Raw genomic sequence first — 17,091 nt, 5'->3', positions numbered from 1 at the left:
AGAGAAGCTAATAGTGCTTTAGATTTTTCCATTTCATGGTTGTGGTCGTTTAAAATTTTGAGATAGGTTAACTTTCTGTATATAAATTTCATCATAAAGATAAGAGGTTATAATATCTATAAGTGTACATACTTGAAGCATTGCATGTTTGGTTGACTTGAACTTCCTCAGGAATATATTGTGATCTGATCTATCCAAATATTTTAAAGAGTGAGTTTTATCCAGGTAGACCCTAGTGTCAGCTTAAGCACAGGATTGATGACAGCATCTTATGTAACAGTTAATGGAGATGCTCACTGCTGGTGTATTCCGGGCCTATGCCTCTTGGTTATCTGATACAACCCAGGATGGTAGCACAGACACCAAGAAGATCAAGAGCCTTGATGCCACAAGGCAGGTCGTAAGTGAGATGCTCGTCGGCCGATCAGCCAACAACATTCGTGTGGGGGTAATGTAGCTGCAGATGTTATGCGTGCCGCCTAGCACCGGTGCCTCGCTCCATTCTTCGCCTCTAACTACTCTGTCCTTGGACATCTTCAATGTGCAGTGTGCTAGGTGATAGCTCAAGATAAAGCTATCACCTGAGATTTGTTCCTACTACAGTATAATTGTACAGCAGCCACTTTCTTTTGCTTTTACAAAAACAAGAAAACCTCATTCTACCACTTTGTCAGCATAAGGGCATTAAGAATATCAGTTGTACATTCAGCTAAGAAGTCTTATATCTTGGTTCTCCCATGGCAGACTCTTCTGGTGACAGATGAAAGCAAAAAGATGAGTTTTTTAATGAATACCTATTAACTTAAAACTATTTTAGACAGTTACCACTGAACCAGTTATAGGTCTAATTTGCTAATTGCTGTCAAGAATCGTTGTTCATATGGTTTTTGAGGGATTTCCAAATGAAAATATGGCAGTGGTGAGAGGCATGGACCTCCATACTCAACAGGAGGATGGATGAAGGGCATGGTTCTCCAATTGGAACATTGGGATGGGTAAGGGTATTCCTGAACTTTCCTATCCCTATTGTACCACAGAATTTTAAAATTCCTTTTTCCTGATTATTTTCTGTTTTGAGTACAAGGTTGGGTAAGCTTATGCTCAGTACCAGTGGATTAGTTGAGCTAGCAGGAAGAATATGGAGACACTTTGCAGTACACAGAAAAACAAATTTCCAGAAATTATTTTGTTAGAAAAAAAATTAGCCATAGATGATTGTCCAGGGAGCAAAACTACAGTTGCCTCACTTAGTGAGACAAAACAATTTTACTTGAACATGGAAAAACTTCTCTTAAAACATATTTGCTTAAGTAAGGGAATCTAAACCTCATGCTTTGCAAAATCAATGCAGACATCAGCCATGCTTGGACAAAATAGTAATATATGGGTCTTCAGAATTGGTTGACAGTAGCTTTTGCTCTTGTTGTTTAGAATGATGTAATATCCAGATGGTGAGCTAAGGCTGCTTGCATTCCAAGGCATTCTGTCTAGGCTCGTTGGGAAGCCAAATGTAGTGGCCTGCACCACTACAAATTACCATACACTGGTATTTAGCCATCATCAGGTCTGCCAGGTCAACATGAATCACCAGCAGATGCAGTCGAGTGACCTTCTGCCTCACCACCCAAACTATCTTTAGGGAGCTCCTGTTTCCACTTCAGTAAGATATCTTGGGGTGCTTTGATGTCTAGGTAAGGAAGAGTAAATGTGTTGTAGCTTTGCTGTTGATCCTGATATGTTTGATGTTCATGTTGCAATGGCTGTACACTTGTTGGGTCAAAATTTACCCACTGAGCCAGTGTTGCAGGTCACTCACATGAGGTGAAAGTCTCAGGGAGTAATAAGACAGTTTGCTTGTTAGATTCAAGAGTTGCCATATGCATCATACTGTAGTCAGCGAAGGAATTTCGATATTCCATTGTAATGCTGTCTGTCAACAATTATTTTTTTTTTTTTTTTTTTTTTTTTTTATACTTTGTCGCTGTCTCCCGCGTTTGCGAGGTAGCGCAAGGAAACAGACGAAAGAAATGGCCCAACCCCCCCCCATACACATGTACATACACACGTCCACACACGCAAATATACATACCTACACAGCTTTCCATGGTTTACCCCAGACGCTTCACATGCCTTGATTCAATCCACTGACAGCACGTCAACCCCTGTATACCACATCGCTCCAATTCACTCTATTCCTTGCCCTCCTTTCACCCTCCTGCATGTTCAGGCCCCGATCACACAAAATCTTTTTCACTCCATCTTTCCACCTCCAATTTGGTCTCCCTCTTCTCCTCGTTCCCTCCACCTCCGACACATATATCCTCTTGGTCAATCTTTCCTCACTCATTCTCTCCATGTGCCCAAACCATTTCAAAACACCCTCTTCTGCTCTCTCAACCACGCTCTTTTTATTTCCACACATCTCTCTTACCCTTACGTTACTTACTCGATCAAACCACCTCACACCACACATTGTCCTCAAACATCTCATTTCCAGCACATCCATCCTCCTGCGCACAACTCTATCCATAGCCCACGCCTCGCAACCATACAACATTGTTGGAACCACTATTCCTTCAAACATACCCATTTTTGCTTTCCGAGATAATGTTCTCGACTTCCACACATTTTTCAAGGCTCCCAAAATTTTCGCCCCCTCCCCCACCCTATGATCCACTTCCGCTTCCATGGTTCCATCCGCTGACAGATCCACTCCCAGATATCTAAAACACTTCACTTCCTCCAGTTTTTCTCCATTCAAACTCACCTCCCAATTGACTTGACCCTCAACCCTACTGTACCTAATAACCTTGCTCTTATTCACATTTACTCTTAACTTTCTTCTTCCACACACTTTACCAAACTCAGTCACCAGCTTCTGCAGTTTCTCACATGAATCAGCCACCAGCGCTGTATCATCAGCGAACAACAACTGACTCACTTCCCAAGCTCTCTCATCCCCAACAGACTTCATACTTGCCCCTCTTTCCAGGACTCTTGCATTTACCTCCCTAACAACCCCATCCATAAACAAATTAAACAACCATGGAGACATCACACACCCCTGCCGCAAACCTACATTCACTGAGAACCAATCACTTTCCTCTCTTCCTACACGTACACATGCCTTACATCCTCGATAAAAACTTTTCACTGCTTCTAACAACTTGCCTCCCACACCATATATTCTTAATACCTTCCACAGAGCATCTCTATCAACTCTATCATATGCCTTCTCCAGATCCATAAATGCTACATACAAATCCATTTGCTTTTCTAAGTATTTCTCACATACATTCTTCAAGGCAAACACCTGATCCACACATCCTCTACCACTTCTGAAACCGCACTGCTCTTCCCCAATCTGATGCTCTGTACATGCCTTCACCCTCTCAATCAATACCCTCCCATATAATTTACCAGGAATACTCAACAAACTTATACCTCTATAATTTGAGCACTCACTCTTATCCCCTTTGCCTTTGTACAATGGCACTATGCACGCATTCCGCCAATCCTCAGGCACCTCACCATGAGTCATACATACATTAAATAACCTTACCAACCAGTCAACAATACAGTCACCCCCTTTTTTAATAAATTCCACTGCAATACCATCCAAACCTGCTGCCTTGCCGGCTTTCATCTTCCGCAAAGCTTTTACTACCTCTTCTCTGTTTACCAAATCATTTTCCCTAACCCTCTCACTTTGCACACCACCTCGTCCAAAACACCCTATATCTGCCACTCTGTCATCAGACACATTCAACAAACCTTCAAAATACTCATTCCATCTCCTTCTCACATCACCACTACTTGTTATCACCTCCCCATTTACGCCCTTCACTGAAGTTCCCATTTGCTCCCTTGTCTTACGCACCCTATTTACCTCCTTCCAGAACATCTTTTTATTCTCCCTAAAATTTACTGATAGTCTCTCACCCCAACTCTCATTTGCCCTTTTTTTCACCTCTTGCACCTTTCTCTTGACCTGCTGTCTCTTTCTTTTATACTTCTCCCACTCAATTGCATTTTTTCCCTGCAAAAATCGTCCAAATGCCTCTCTCTTCTCTTTCACTAATACTCTTACTTCTTCATCCCACCACTCACTACCCTTTCTAAACAGCCCACCTCCCACTCTTCTCATGCCACAAGCATCTTTTGCGCAATCCATCACTGATTCCCTAAATACATCCCATTCCTCCCCCACTCCCCTTACTTCCATTGTTCTCACCTTTTTCCATTCTGTACACAGTCTCTCCTGGTACTTCCCCACACAGGTCTCCTTCCCAAGCTCACTTACTCTCACCACCTTCTTCACCCCAACATTCACTCCTCTTTTCTGAAAACCCATACTAATCTTCACCTTAGCCTCCACAAGATAATGATCAGACATCCCTCCAGTTGCACCTCTCAGCACATTAACATCCAAAAGTCTCTCTTTCGCACGCCTGTCAATTAACACGTAATCCAATAACGCTCTCTGGCCATCTCTCCTACTTACATAAGTATACTTATGTATATCTCGCTTTTTAAACCAGGTATTCCCAATCATCAGTCCTTTTTCAGCACATAAATCTACAAGCTCTTCACCATTTCCATTTACAACACTGAACACCCCATGCATACCAATTATTCCCTCAACTGCCACATTACTCACCTTTGCATTCAAATCACCCATCACTATAACCCGGTCTCGTGCATCAAAACCGCTAACACACTCATTTAGCTGCTCCCAAAACACATTATTATCTAGACTATTTTTCAGTCACTGAAAATACATTTCCCGCTCAAATTAACTCACTGCACTTGGCATGTTACTTGATCAATGTAAAAAGAAGAAAAGATCAGATTGGTCAATATTTTTGGTACGATTTAATCTCTCTTGTTATCAGCAACAAGTGTATGGGAGAGTTTTGAGTTGATGGTTAGTTTCTATATTGAAACGTTATCTATCTTTTTGCTTGTATAGAAATCCCAGAGGAGGCTGCTTTGGAAGAGTCAAGACTAAAGTGTAGACTAAAGTCTCCCCTTCCTTACACATAAAACAAAAAAATTAGAAGAAACTTATGGATGTAAAGTGCTTTTTTTATTTTGAAAATGTAACATTTTTTGTACATATAAAACTAATATTTTTCATATCCGTTTCAAAGAAATTGTAAAGTGAATATTCGTTCATTTAGAACATTTGATTGTGTATGAGGTAGAATGAGGTAAACTATGCCTGCATTGAGCCAGAGTTGTAGTTGCCACAGCATTGTAACATTTAACAACACATGTTCATGATACTTTCAAGCTGGATGCAATATATACAAGACATTGAAGTGGGAGGGGGAACATTCCACTAGAAACAGTACAACAAAGGATGACAGTATATTACTTAATATGAAGAGCTCAAGTAGGGTTTTAGTTGAGGTCTCTTTCTCCTTATTTTGTTGACTCATTAAAACAAACACAAGCACATTAGCAGAAATGCAAACATAGTCATGTAGCCTTCTTATACAGTAGATGCAAAGATACATGGTCACAAGGCACTCTTCTTCAGAAATGTACATGAAAGCAATTGTGCACATAGTTTCACTTAATTCTGTGGTACATAGACATATTCACACAAAAATGCCTTAGTGCAGTGGTTAGCATTATGAAACATAAGTCTATAGGGCCCAGATTAAAGTCATACACAGATAGCCAGCTCAGCGTCTCACTCTCTCCTATGCCCACACCATATTCAATTTTTCGAAGTTTTATTTCTATATTTGGAGTGCTTTTTTAAAGTAAATGGCATAAGGTGACAGTGTATTGAATGTGCTGTCTTCTAATAACTGGTATGTAATTTTAGGATATCCTAAACATGTATACTATGGCGTTTTTGCCAGACCTTAGAATCAGAATAGTGAAACTGATTTTTACACAACTTGATTATATCATAAAAGAGCAGTGCTCTACACAACAAAAGTATGAAATGTTGTTACAAGGCTCTGGTCAGACAAGGTGTATGAGACAAAAAAAAAACCATGGTCATTCAGTCACTCTTCCATCTGAAGAGTCTTAAGGAAGTTACCCCCTGAAAGTGGGAGATTATCTAATATTTTACACTGCTGTCAAGACTAGGTTACACTACGTTATTCTTGAAACATGATTCACTCTTCCCTTTCCCAAAGAAAAGGCTCACTAACTGCTGATTGTTTGACAAAACTTTCACTTTTTTCTGTAGTATCGGTATTGTTTCTACATTGTGTCATGTTCATTTAGATATTGTGGCTGCAGCCATGTCACCTACTGTGTGTCCAGCCTAATGTTTTGGGAATAACATATAGGGAATTTGTGTGGAAATTTTTGTTTGGAGTAGTGTTACATTGTGTTCTATTTTGGAATGTTTTTTAAGTTATGTTTTTCAATTGTAAATGTATAATTTATATGGTATTAACTACATTATTTTCTTTTGTGAATATTAACATAACAGTAATATTACTTTTAGATAGCAGTAGTAGATATAATATTGTATAGTTCATCTGGTATTGCAGTAGAAGTAAAACAGTGAACAAACAAAATAGAATAGTGAAAGTTAATGTTTATTTCTGCTCTCATAGGAAAGACCGTTATGGTAGATAGGTGATGCTTGTCTTGGGTATAGCCATAAAAGATATGTAACTTCTAAAGTACCATAATTTACCTAGCTTTAAAAAAAAGAATATGCTTCTTTGTGGAGAGGGCAATTTGTGAAATAGCTTGTAGATGAACTCTATGATTTTTGCTGCTGCTGGAGCTTAATGAGACCCTCCTTCCAGCATTTCCTTTTTCATTTCTGTATTTTTGCTGCTCTAAAGTGCTTTTTCTTAATCTTAAGGAATGAAATTGAATAGGAACTACACAGTTAAGCAAGTCTTATTTAAAAAAATTTTAGAGGTATTTTTATTTCATTTTTATTTATTTATTTTAGTTAAAGCAGAGACTGTCAGAGGAATGTAGTCAAGTAGACTTTAAGGTGTATTATTTTGATTCATCATATTCATCTACTGTTGATGTTTGAAATATATTGTATGTTCTTGTGTCATGTTCTGAATTGTGTAACTTTGTTTGGTTACGTATACTATAATTGATACATGATAAAGTTTAGGATGCGAGTTTTTTCACTGTTGTTCTTGAAATATTAGGAAGTATTGCATGGCAGATATACATTAACCAGTGAATAGAATAGGTTATGATTTTTAGATACTCTAACATCTCAAATCCAACAAACTTTAGGCTTAGCAGTGTCTGTATTTTGGAATTTTTAAGATTTTGGGCATATTTTGTGCCAAGATCTGAATGCAGGACAGAGAAATTGTACTTGTAGTGTTTTATATATATTTTCATACAATTCGCCATCTCCCATGTTAGCGAAGTAGCGTTAAGAACAGAGGACTGAGCCTTTGAGGGAAATCCTCACTTGGCCCCCTTTTCTGTTCCTTCTTTTGGAAAATTAAATAGAGAGGGGAGGATTTCCAGCCCGCTGCTCCCTCCCCTTTTAGTCGCCTTCTACGACATGCAGGGAATATGTGGGAAGTATTCTTTCTTCCCTATCCCCAGGGATATATATTTATTTTTTTTTTTATTTTGCTTTGTCGCTGTCTTCCGCGTTAGCGAGGTAGCACAAGGAAACAGACGAAAGAATGGCCCAACCCACCCACATACACATGTATATACATACATGTCCACACACGCAAATATACATACTTATACATCTCAATGTATGCATATATATACACACACAGACATATACATATATACACATGTACATAATTCATACTGTATGCCTTTATTCGTTCCCATTGCCACCCCGCCACACATGGAGTAACAACCCCCTCCCCCTGCATGTGCGCGAGGTAGCGCTAGGAAAAGACAACAAAGGCGACATTCATTCACACTCAGTCTCTAGCTGTCATGTATAGTGCACCGAAACCACAGCTCCCTTTCCACATCCAGGCCCCACAGAACTTTCCATGGTTTACCCCAGATGCTTCACATGCCCTGGTTCAATCCATTGACAGCACATCGACCCCGGTATACCACATCATTCTAATTCACTCTATTCCTTGCACGCCTTTCACCCTCCTGCATGTTCAGGCCCCGATCACTCAAAATCTTTTTCACTCTATCTTTCCACCTCCAATTTGGTCTCCCACTTCTCCTCGTTCCCTCCACCTCTGACACATATATCCTCTTGGTCAATCTTTCCTCATTTATTCTTTCCATGTGACCAAATCATTTCAAAACACCCTCTTCTGCTCTCTCAAACCACCTCACACCACATATTGTCCTCAAACATGTCATTTAATACTTGATTGCCATTTCTTGCATTGACAAAGTGATGTCAGGAACAGATAGAGATGCCTTGTGGAAGGTCTTAAGAATATATGGTGTGGGATGAAAGCTGCAAGAAACAGTAAGAAGTTTTAAACATAACAGATGATTATTTACTGTCCTTACCAAAACTTCTTGATTGTTTCCAGTCCCAAAATATACACCTAAACTTAACTAAGGTATTAAAAGGAGATTATTCTATTGAAGAGCTAGGGTAGGCATCTGGCCCAGTTAAGGTCGAAGCTGACTAAAACATGAGTGCCATCTAGCTGTGATGAGGTTGATTCCTCAGGAGAGGCAGGAAATGCCTTGCACTTTCATCCAAAATGAGAGTTGGTACAGATGTGCTGGAAGAACCATCAAAATTTAGTTCAGGCTCAGGAGCATTAGGCAAGGGTCTTGGTCAAGGGGTTGGAGTTTCTTTACCTGGGATTGTAAAGGCTTTTATGAATTCTAAAGCTGTTTTTGCAGTGTCTTGCTTCATATAGTTAGGTTTATTTCTTTTACTAGGTTTTTTACAATGCATACTAGGGTAGTGTTAGGCGATTAACAGAAGTTGAAGTGCTTGGGTTTTATTGAACACCAGTACCCTTGCAAGTAATGGATTTTGAGTTGCCAGATTTTGGAATGTCGGATTTGAGATGTTAGTGTATAATCCTTGTAGAGGTAGAGAAGTACTAACCACAGTAACTGAGTATTTAGAGTAGATGTACATATATTTTGTTCTGTATCTTCATGTACTGAAAGTAATGTGTGATTTGGCTGAATATCAGAATTGTGAAGTGATTTAGAGCAAACATTGATAATTAATTAATGTTGAAATATAGGGAACTAGGAGTGATCATTTTATTTGATAGAATTTTCAGAAAAATGTAATTCTTTGAGAATTTTGGTATTTAGTAAATATTAATGGTGTATATGATGAACATTTATTGTGCTCAGTCTTATTGTGAAGTGTGTCAGGTCTTATATGTTGAGATACTTCAAGTTTTGTGTTTGTCATCCATTTTCATTTCATATAGATATTTGCAATTTTAAGAAAGGTACAGAATATCAGATTACATTTTATATTTGATCTGTTGATAGTGGTTTGTATCAGGTTTTGTTTTTACAACTTTCAGTTGGATATAGTGGTTAAAATTACAGAGAAGGTTGGAGTCCTTTTTGCTGTTATGTGTAGATATGGGCCTGTTATAAAATGATATTTGGATCAAGTAGGTGAGATAAACTATTTTGAAAGGACTAGGGGCTTCAAGGGTAAAGATCTACTTCTTTTATTGAGGATATACGAGGAATATGTTGAACTCAGAGTAGCATGGTAATTAGAATTAAATAAAGTTCTTCATAATTTAGATATGTGTATAAGATGAGAAGGAAAAGGTTCTGAAGTCATTAAATGACATTCCCTCTCTCAGAAGATGTCAGGTAGAAAGGGAATTGAGAGACCCTCTCATACCTTTATGAATAATAGGCGAATTCTCAATAATAACCCGTGGATGGTGCTACTATCCATCCATAAATACAGCACATCAGGACATTACACTATGATTGGGATGTGTTCTTGGGTGCTCTGCTGCAAGTCAAATCTGTCATAAGTCGAACCATGTAGTCCATAGGGATGGATTATGTTATACCAGAAACAGCATACCACCCATATACAGTATGGCATCTTCTTCATGTAATTTAAGGTCTTTGATGAACATGGACTGAAAGAGATACTGTACTGAAACATGGTGATGAGGGCTTTATATGTTGCTTGAGTGGATTGAGGTGGACTAGGGGTATCTAGGAAGGAGAGGGAGGGGTGCTAGAGTTATATATGTTGCCCCTTAATGAATTAAATCAGCAACAGTTGCCATGTGACAGATAATCTAGATGATGTTAGATAGACTTTAATTAAAAGCATGGTAATTAGAGCTTGAGGTGATGGTGGATTGAAATAGGTGCGACTAGGTGAGAGGGGTTAGGTTGCTACAGTTTTCTGTCATGCCCTAGATCATCTAATCTGGCATTTGTTTCAATGCCTATACTTGCTGTGGATGCAGTAAATAGTTGGGTAGCAGTGAACACAAACATGTTTTATGCCTTGGAATACAAATTAAAAGGTATTTTGCTGTGACAATGGAGATGTGATTGGACTAGTTGTAAGAGCAATAGTATCTACCATTTAGATACAGCTCTCTCAAGCTTTGGTCATGTACAGTCAATCTTTTTTTGTAGGGAAACTGATTTCTGCTCTGTAGTAGGAGCTTGAATACATGCACATGCACTCAAACTACCTCGGTGCACATTGTTGTTGAACATCGTTCACATTTGATCATTTCTCATCTTGTTAATTGTTGGCGTACATGTCATGAACTGTGTGAGACTTTGGCAATGTTAGTTTTGATTTCTTCATGGGTCATGAAGCATTAAAAAGCTGCATGGGGAATGATGGATACATGGTTGGGTTAGTTTGATTTTCTTTTTCATTGTCTAGATCCTTTGACTGGAGAGGAGTGTTAGTGTATGTCCTCAGTTCTTCTGTTACAGTTCAAAAATTAGGAATTCTAAAAAACATATTTCTTGAATGATAGCATTTTTTTTGTGGAGTGTTTATTGGAATAATTTTTGTTTGTGGTCTATTATGAAATGCTGGCGGTGAATGTGATAATGTAAGAGCTTATCCAGGTTCAGAAACCATCTGGGGAAAAAAAGCTGATGCTTACTCTTATTTGCAGTTAGAGAAGATCTTCAGTACCGCTCGAAGAGATCGTCTGAACCGAGCACTTGAGGGTGCAGTAAAGTCCAGTGATACTGGTAAGTCACAGAAGTGCTCTCAAACTCTTGATGGTGGATGATCTATGGAGTTGGTAATAAATGGGAAAGAAAGTACTGAGAACTTTACATACAGTGCGATTGAGTCATATTTGATTCCACACTGTTTAACTTGGTGGTTTAATTTTTGATACATTTTCATAATCTACACAAGTCACTGGTGTAAGAACACACTTTCTTGATTTGATGTCTGTTCCCAAGTTTTAGTCAATCATAAATCAGTATTCCTTTTAGATGTTTTTCCTTTTAATCCTAATTAAACTATCTTGTACCTGAACTTACCTTACTTTCTGCCCTAGGATCCCTTTCTGTGAGGCTTATGCAATGTTCAGGAAGGTGGCCATTCCACTGGGTGAGATCACAGGTCAATAAGTATGGTGATATGTGTATGTCTTTTTGAGGTGAGCACACGACAGTTGAAGAAAGAATGTTCAGTGTCTTTAGTGTTTAAGTTGCATCTTGGGCATAAAAGATCTTGTGAAATGTTGAATCAGTCGTTGTAATGTTAGAGGGGTTGGTGGTGTCCAAAACACACTCAAGGAAGCATAATGTGCATGCCTGGGGAATTTAGTATCAGATGGGTGTATGTCTGGGGGAGTGGAGTGGAGTTTAAGCATGAGTTAAGAGGGCTGTTGGTAAGTGCTTGTTCACTCATTTCACTGTATGTATGTTTTATCATTGTTGTATTCATTAGGGAGAGGGGGATCTGTGAGTATAGGCTTCTGAAGTATGAGGCTGGGTCAGTTGTATGTTTCAGCCAGAGTACTAGCAGCTGCTTATTGCATGGTTAGGAGGAAATGACTCTAAGGATTTTGCAAATATGTAAGTGCCAAGTAAACTGAAGTGAGATTGTATTGAAAGTATTTTCATTTCACTCTGTAATTGTTGGGTGTTAATGGTTGTTAAGCAGGAGATGATTGTTCTAAGGGCCTTGTTTTATGCTTAAGAGCTTCAAGTATTATAGTGATCTTTGATATATCTACTACAGCAAAGACCACTTTGCTATCCTTTTTGGCCCTTAGATCAAAATGTGGGTGCTGTGCATTACTTTATATGGTTTTTACATTGATAGAACTTTGCAGGTGAAGATGTTGAAGTATTGGAAGATGAGCTACAAAAAAGCCATGTGGTAGACACTACACTACTTCTTCATTTCTTTGGACGTAAGGGGAAACAGGACCTCAAATTTGAAGAGTTTAGGATGTAAGTACCTTATTTAAGATAGTTACCGTTCTCAAGTGAAGTCATAGACTAGGATAACTGTAGTTTTTATTTTTTTTTTCAAAAAAGAAGATTATTGGATTAGGAGGAAGTACTAGACTTACATTAAGTATGGGAATAATTACAAGTTACATATTTCAGGTTCTCTAAAAATGATAGGGTGTGGGCTTGAAGTAGACTGAATCATTGAATTAGATGTTGAAACTAGATCCTGATAAGGGAAAGAATTATCACTTATGTTCAATGTATTTAGTTTGGTATCCTTGTAAATTACTTCATTAAAAAATGAAAATGAAAGGACAGCTGTACTGCATTGAATCAGTCATATTTCTCTTCTTCAGGTTTATGGAAAATCTTCAGACAGAGGTCTTAGAGATTGAGTTCAATGAATTTTCAAAAGGCTTGCCAGCAATTACGGAATTGGACTTTGCTAAAATTCTTCTTCGGTACACTTATCTTCAGTCTGACCAGTAAGTTGAAATTGTATTATATTATTTCTGGTTAGAAATTGATTTGAATAACTTCATATTTAGGTCATTCAGATGGCACATTAACTCTTTATATTGGTGTGAGTATTGGTAGCATATAAATGGCATGTGATAGGTCATTTTCATTTAATCAGCTTGTGTGATATATACACCTAATTTAGCAAATGTGATTGTCTCAAATTATTACACATCAGTTTTTGTTTGTGTCTTTTCATCCATCTTCAGATACTGTGCTGTTTTTTCTCTTCTTGATAAAGACTCAAACAGATCATGAAACTTTATGATCATAAACACATACAGTGGGACATCGTTTTTCCGAGTGTTCTTTATTATGAAATTTTACTTATAATGAATGCAGCTGCAGATGTGTGATGGCATTGTTTTGGGGCATACTTCAGCTCCCAGTAGTGATTAGTAGACAAGCATTTTACTCTTTTTCCACAATGAAATGCACAATATACAGTGAAACATTTGAATAGAAAAAAAGAATTCAAATGTACATGTTATTATCAATCTTACTGATATATGTATTGTGCAGTATGTATGATACAGATATGTAGTTGTTGAAAATGAATTTAAAAGTAAGAGTTTACTTGCCAAACAGTTCGGTACATAACCACTTTTAATTTGAATAATGTAAAAGTGTTGTAGATGAAACATCATCTGGGGAAGCAAGAGTCATAGGAATAAAGGATAGGAAGATAATGCAGGTTTACCAGATGCTTTTGCTACAGGAGACAGTATGTTATGACGATGTTCTGAGGAGGTACTTCGATAGCCTTGCTGATGACCTGATTAGATACTCCAGTTCTCCCTATACATCTAGAAAGTGGATTAGTGATGGGTTACATATTATGGTAGGCTTTTGAGCACAATCGCTGAAAGCCCTATCAGATGATTCCATGATTGTCATCTGTTTCATACAAATAATTTTTATAAGTTTATATTGTTGCTGGTATCTCAGCAGGATTTCCCTGTTGGGCAATGAATGGTCTTTGCCTCAGGGATCTGATTGATTGGTCAGAAATGAGCATTACCTTGACCATTGTCATCATAACTTGTTGAGATGGGTCCATATCCTCACCTTAACACTTCACTGTCTGCAGTAGCTGAGTGCAAAACAGAATTGATAATTTCAGTCAGTAAGAGTTTGACGATCCATGATCATTATGTCTCTCTACTTTATACTTGATAGGAAAGCTATTCCCCTTTCCTTATCTTTATCACTTGATTCTCTAACTCTTTTCAGAAGGAAACATCTTTCATAAAGGTCTTCCACCTGTGCTAACAGACTCATAACTTTCAGCTTTTAATAGGCCTTTTAGTACTTTTTCTGTTGCTATATTCCTTACTCCAGTCTCTAGCATCTAAGAGAGTTGTTGAATTACACGTTTGTGTTATTATAGTACAGTGTATGCAAAAGTACCTAAGACATCAAGAGTCTGATTGAACATTGTACTGTTGGGCAGTTACATAGACATATAAACAAAGGTCACGTTGAACTGGGATGCACTGAAAATGATGCAGCATACCAACTGCACATGATGGACAAATATACCCCTTTGCTAGTTTTTTCATTTTTCAAAAGTCTGGTAAAACGATGTCCTACTCTATAGATGTCCCCCAGTTTAAGTTGAATATGCATTCTTGAAAAATGCATCATAACTGAAAAACCTTGCAGTGTAACTAGTTTTACCACAGGATACAATGGGAGGATTAGGTGGTTACATTTGTGGGTGGTATTTTCATAATTTTCAAGCAAAGATACAGAGATACATTATTGTTCTAAGTATTTAGGTATTGAAAATATAGCGTTTACCCCAAAGTAGATCGTGATCTGTATGTCAAGGCAGTCAGGGGTAGGGAGTTACAGACAAATGGCTGGATGCCTTGTCTCTTCATCTGAGGCTGGACATTTGAGGCCTCTGTCCAGAGGTAGTTAACTACTTTTAATTTTCTGGTGAGTAACTATTTTATTTACTGGGATGTTCAGATCTTCAGTCCAGCATCAAAGTATCTAACTTTACTTCATAGCTAATGCTTTTGCTTTTTTTTTTTTTTTTTTCATTAGAAGCACAGTACTGGCATGGCACTTTCCACACTTAGTTGCAAAAGATCTAAGGAGGTTTTACTTAGTAATACAATTTGACAATTTGGGTTGTATCATCATAGTGTAACTATGTGCATAGGAGTGCCTGCCTGGGTGGATGCTGCCATTCATTGGCAGATAGTCACCTGCCAGATTGATCATCTGTTATTGCAACATGCTTTTTTGAAGCTATAATTTTCTTTTGTGTTTGTATTAATGTATTAATTTTTTCATGGAAAATGCTGATGCAAAATAATGTATATGAATGCACCATAAAGTGGGGGATATCTGTACTCATTTCCATCACAGTGATTCTCATCAAACATACTACTCGCGTATTGGGAAACCAATACTATGAACTATACTTTAGATTCAGTGTTTGTTTCAGCACTGATTTAAGTTTTGTTGTTATTATTATACTTTATATAGACATTATTTTCTTGTGTTTTGCTCATTACAAACTCTTAAGCTAATTTCTGTGCAAAGTAGTACAGCATAGGAAAATTGTCCTTCTGCTTTCCACCTGAGAGTTTAAACTCTCTTACTCAACAGCTATACTCACATGACTTCTATGATGCCGACATTACAGACTAGGGACCTCGTTCCTGTCAGTTTTACTGAAGACTCACAAGACACTACCGCTGAAAAACAACTGGATACACCTCAGTCATCTGGTGCTTATATGGTTTTAAGATTTTTTCATTATCCAGAAATGGGGACAAGCAAGATCTGGATGACCAGAACCTCACTAACGCGGGAAATGGTGAATAGTTTGAAAGAAAAAGAAATATATATATATATATATATATATATATATATATATATATATTAGAAACACTAGACTATCTTTCTCCACACTGCCATCCAATCATTGATCTTTCATTAGCTAGGTATGTGAATATTTCCTATGGAGATAGACTGAAACAGGTCATCGTGATATGAGAATAGAAAGTTTGATCAAAAGAGAAATTGTCTTTGTAACATCAGTTAAAGCAGCTGTAGAGATGCCATACTTTAAGTGCTGTAGTATAAGTTTGTGACTCATCTCTCCTTTCTCTGGCTGACTTTACTTCTATATTGACATGTCAGCATCAGTCAAGTACAGAAAATGAATTTTTTTAAGACATTTCTTTACTTAAGCATGCTTGTGCCATGTAAACCCTTCATTGGTATCCCACTCATTCCAAATGTATTTTGAGTCACACGTAGTGTTTAACAGATTGAAACTGAGAGCCGTTGTTGTGTAACTACTTGAGGTGGGCACAAATCCACCTGATGGTGGGTTGGCAACTGCTGGTTTTCATCCATTCTATGTAGCCATGGGTACTCCAACCCTTTCCCTGAGTGTGGTTTGAGAGAGCTAAGATGAATGTTCTCATTTTTGCAAGAATACTTTCAGAAGATATGGAATACTGTAACTTTAAAACTCTGAAAAACAACGTATGATATGATACAATATATATCCTGTGGAAACAGTTGCAGACTCACCTGAGGTGACAGTAGAGAGGTGATTGTACTGTGCACGTTTTTACATTCTGCCCACTGGCAAACAGACAGCACCTTTAAAGGTCCATGGTGACTTGTATTACATGTGCACAATACTAAGAATGTAAAATGTACTAAGATGACTACAGAACAGTGCAGAAACTAACTGGAATCATGTTGAACTTTGGCTGGTCCCAAATGGAGAAGACAGAGGAGACTTTTATGCAGTAAATATTTAGGTGCCTCACATTGTATTCACTCTGCATGTTTGTGTTACTCTGTCCAATACTTGGTATATGATCTGTCAGTCTGTTGCATGTCTTATGAAGCTTTACATCACAAGCTGTAAATAAATCGTAAGACTTGAGTGATGGAGCAAACAGTGTGGTTGGTGTGGGGAGCATATTAAGACTGGAGTTGTTTTTTATATGGATAAGTGTATCATAAGCCTTGCCAATTTATGGTTACTGTTGCAACTCCACTGGCAGGCTTTTAATTAAAAGCTTAGAGTTTAGAACTACAGTAGTCAAGGAATACAAAGAATTAGAAAATGTATAAAAGGCATATGCTGCACATAGAATAATTGATGTTTTGCACAACTATGCATTGTTATTTATTTCTTACTCATATTATCATCAGAGAAAAGTT

At 37.8% G+C, this 17,091-nt stretch overlaps 1 protein-coding gene across 9 annotated transcripts in view; it reads left to right on the top strand.

Moving 5' to 3' along the window:
• MICU3 (Mitochondrial calcium uptake 3) overlaps window positions 1-17,091 on the top strand; it is a 53,085-nt gene that overhangs the window by 17,655 nt on the left and 18,339 nt on the right. For 3 of the 9 annotated variants that reach the window (XM_071695231.1, XM_071695232.1, XM_071695233.1), the window contains exons 6-9: window positions 281-448; window positions 11,064-11,142; window positions 12,243-12,363; window positions 12,723-12,851. In XM_071695231.1, the coding sequence (XP_071551332.1) occupies window positions 281-448; window positions 11,064-11,142; window positions 12,243-12,363; window positions 12,723-12,851 (497 nt within the window). Of the gene's footprint in view, window positions 1-280; window positions 449-11,063; window positions 11,143-12,242; window positions 12,364-12,722; window positions 12,852-15,547; window positions 15,760-17,091 lie in introns of those variants that run through there. The other 6 variants (XM_071695236.1, XM_071695238.1, XM_071695237.1 and 3 more) reach the window with 3 other exon arrangements.

This window comes from Panulirus ornatus, chromosome 58 (assembly GCF_036320965.1).
Source record: "Panulirus ornatus isolate Po-2019 chromosome 58, ASM3632096v1, whole genome shotgun sequence".
Taxonomy (NCBI): domain Eukaryota; kingdom Metazoa; phylum Arthropoda; class Malacostraca; order Decapoda; family Palinuridae; genus Panulirus; species Panulirus ornatus.
The sequence above is the reverse complement of the archived record's forward strand: the minus strand, read 5'-3'. Positions and strand labels throughout refer to the sequence as shown.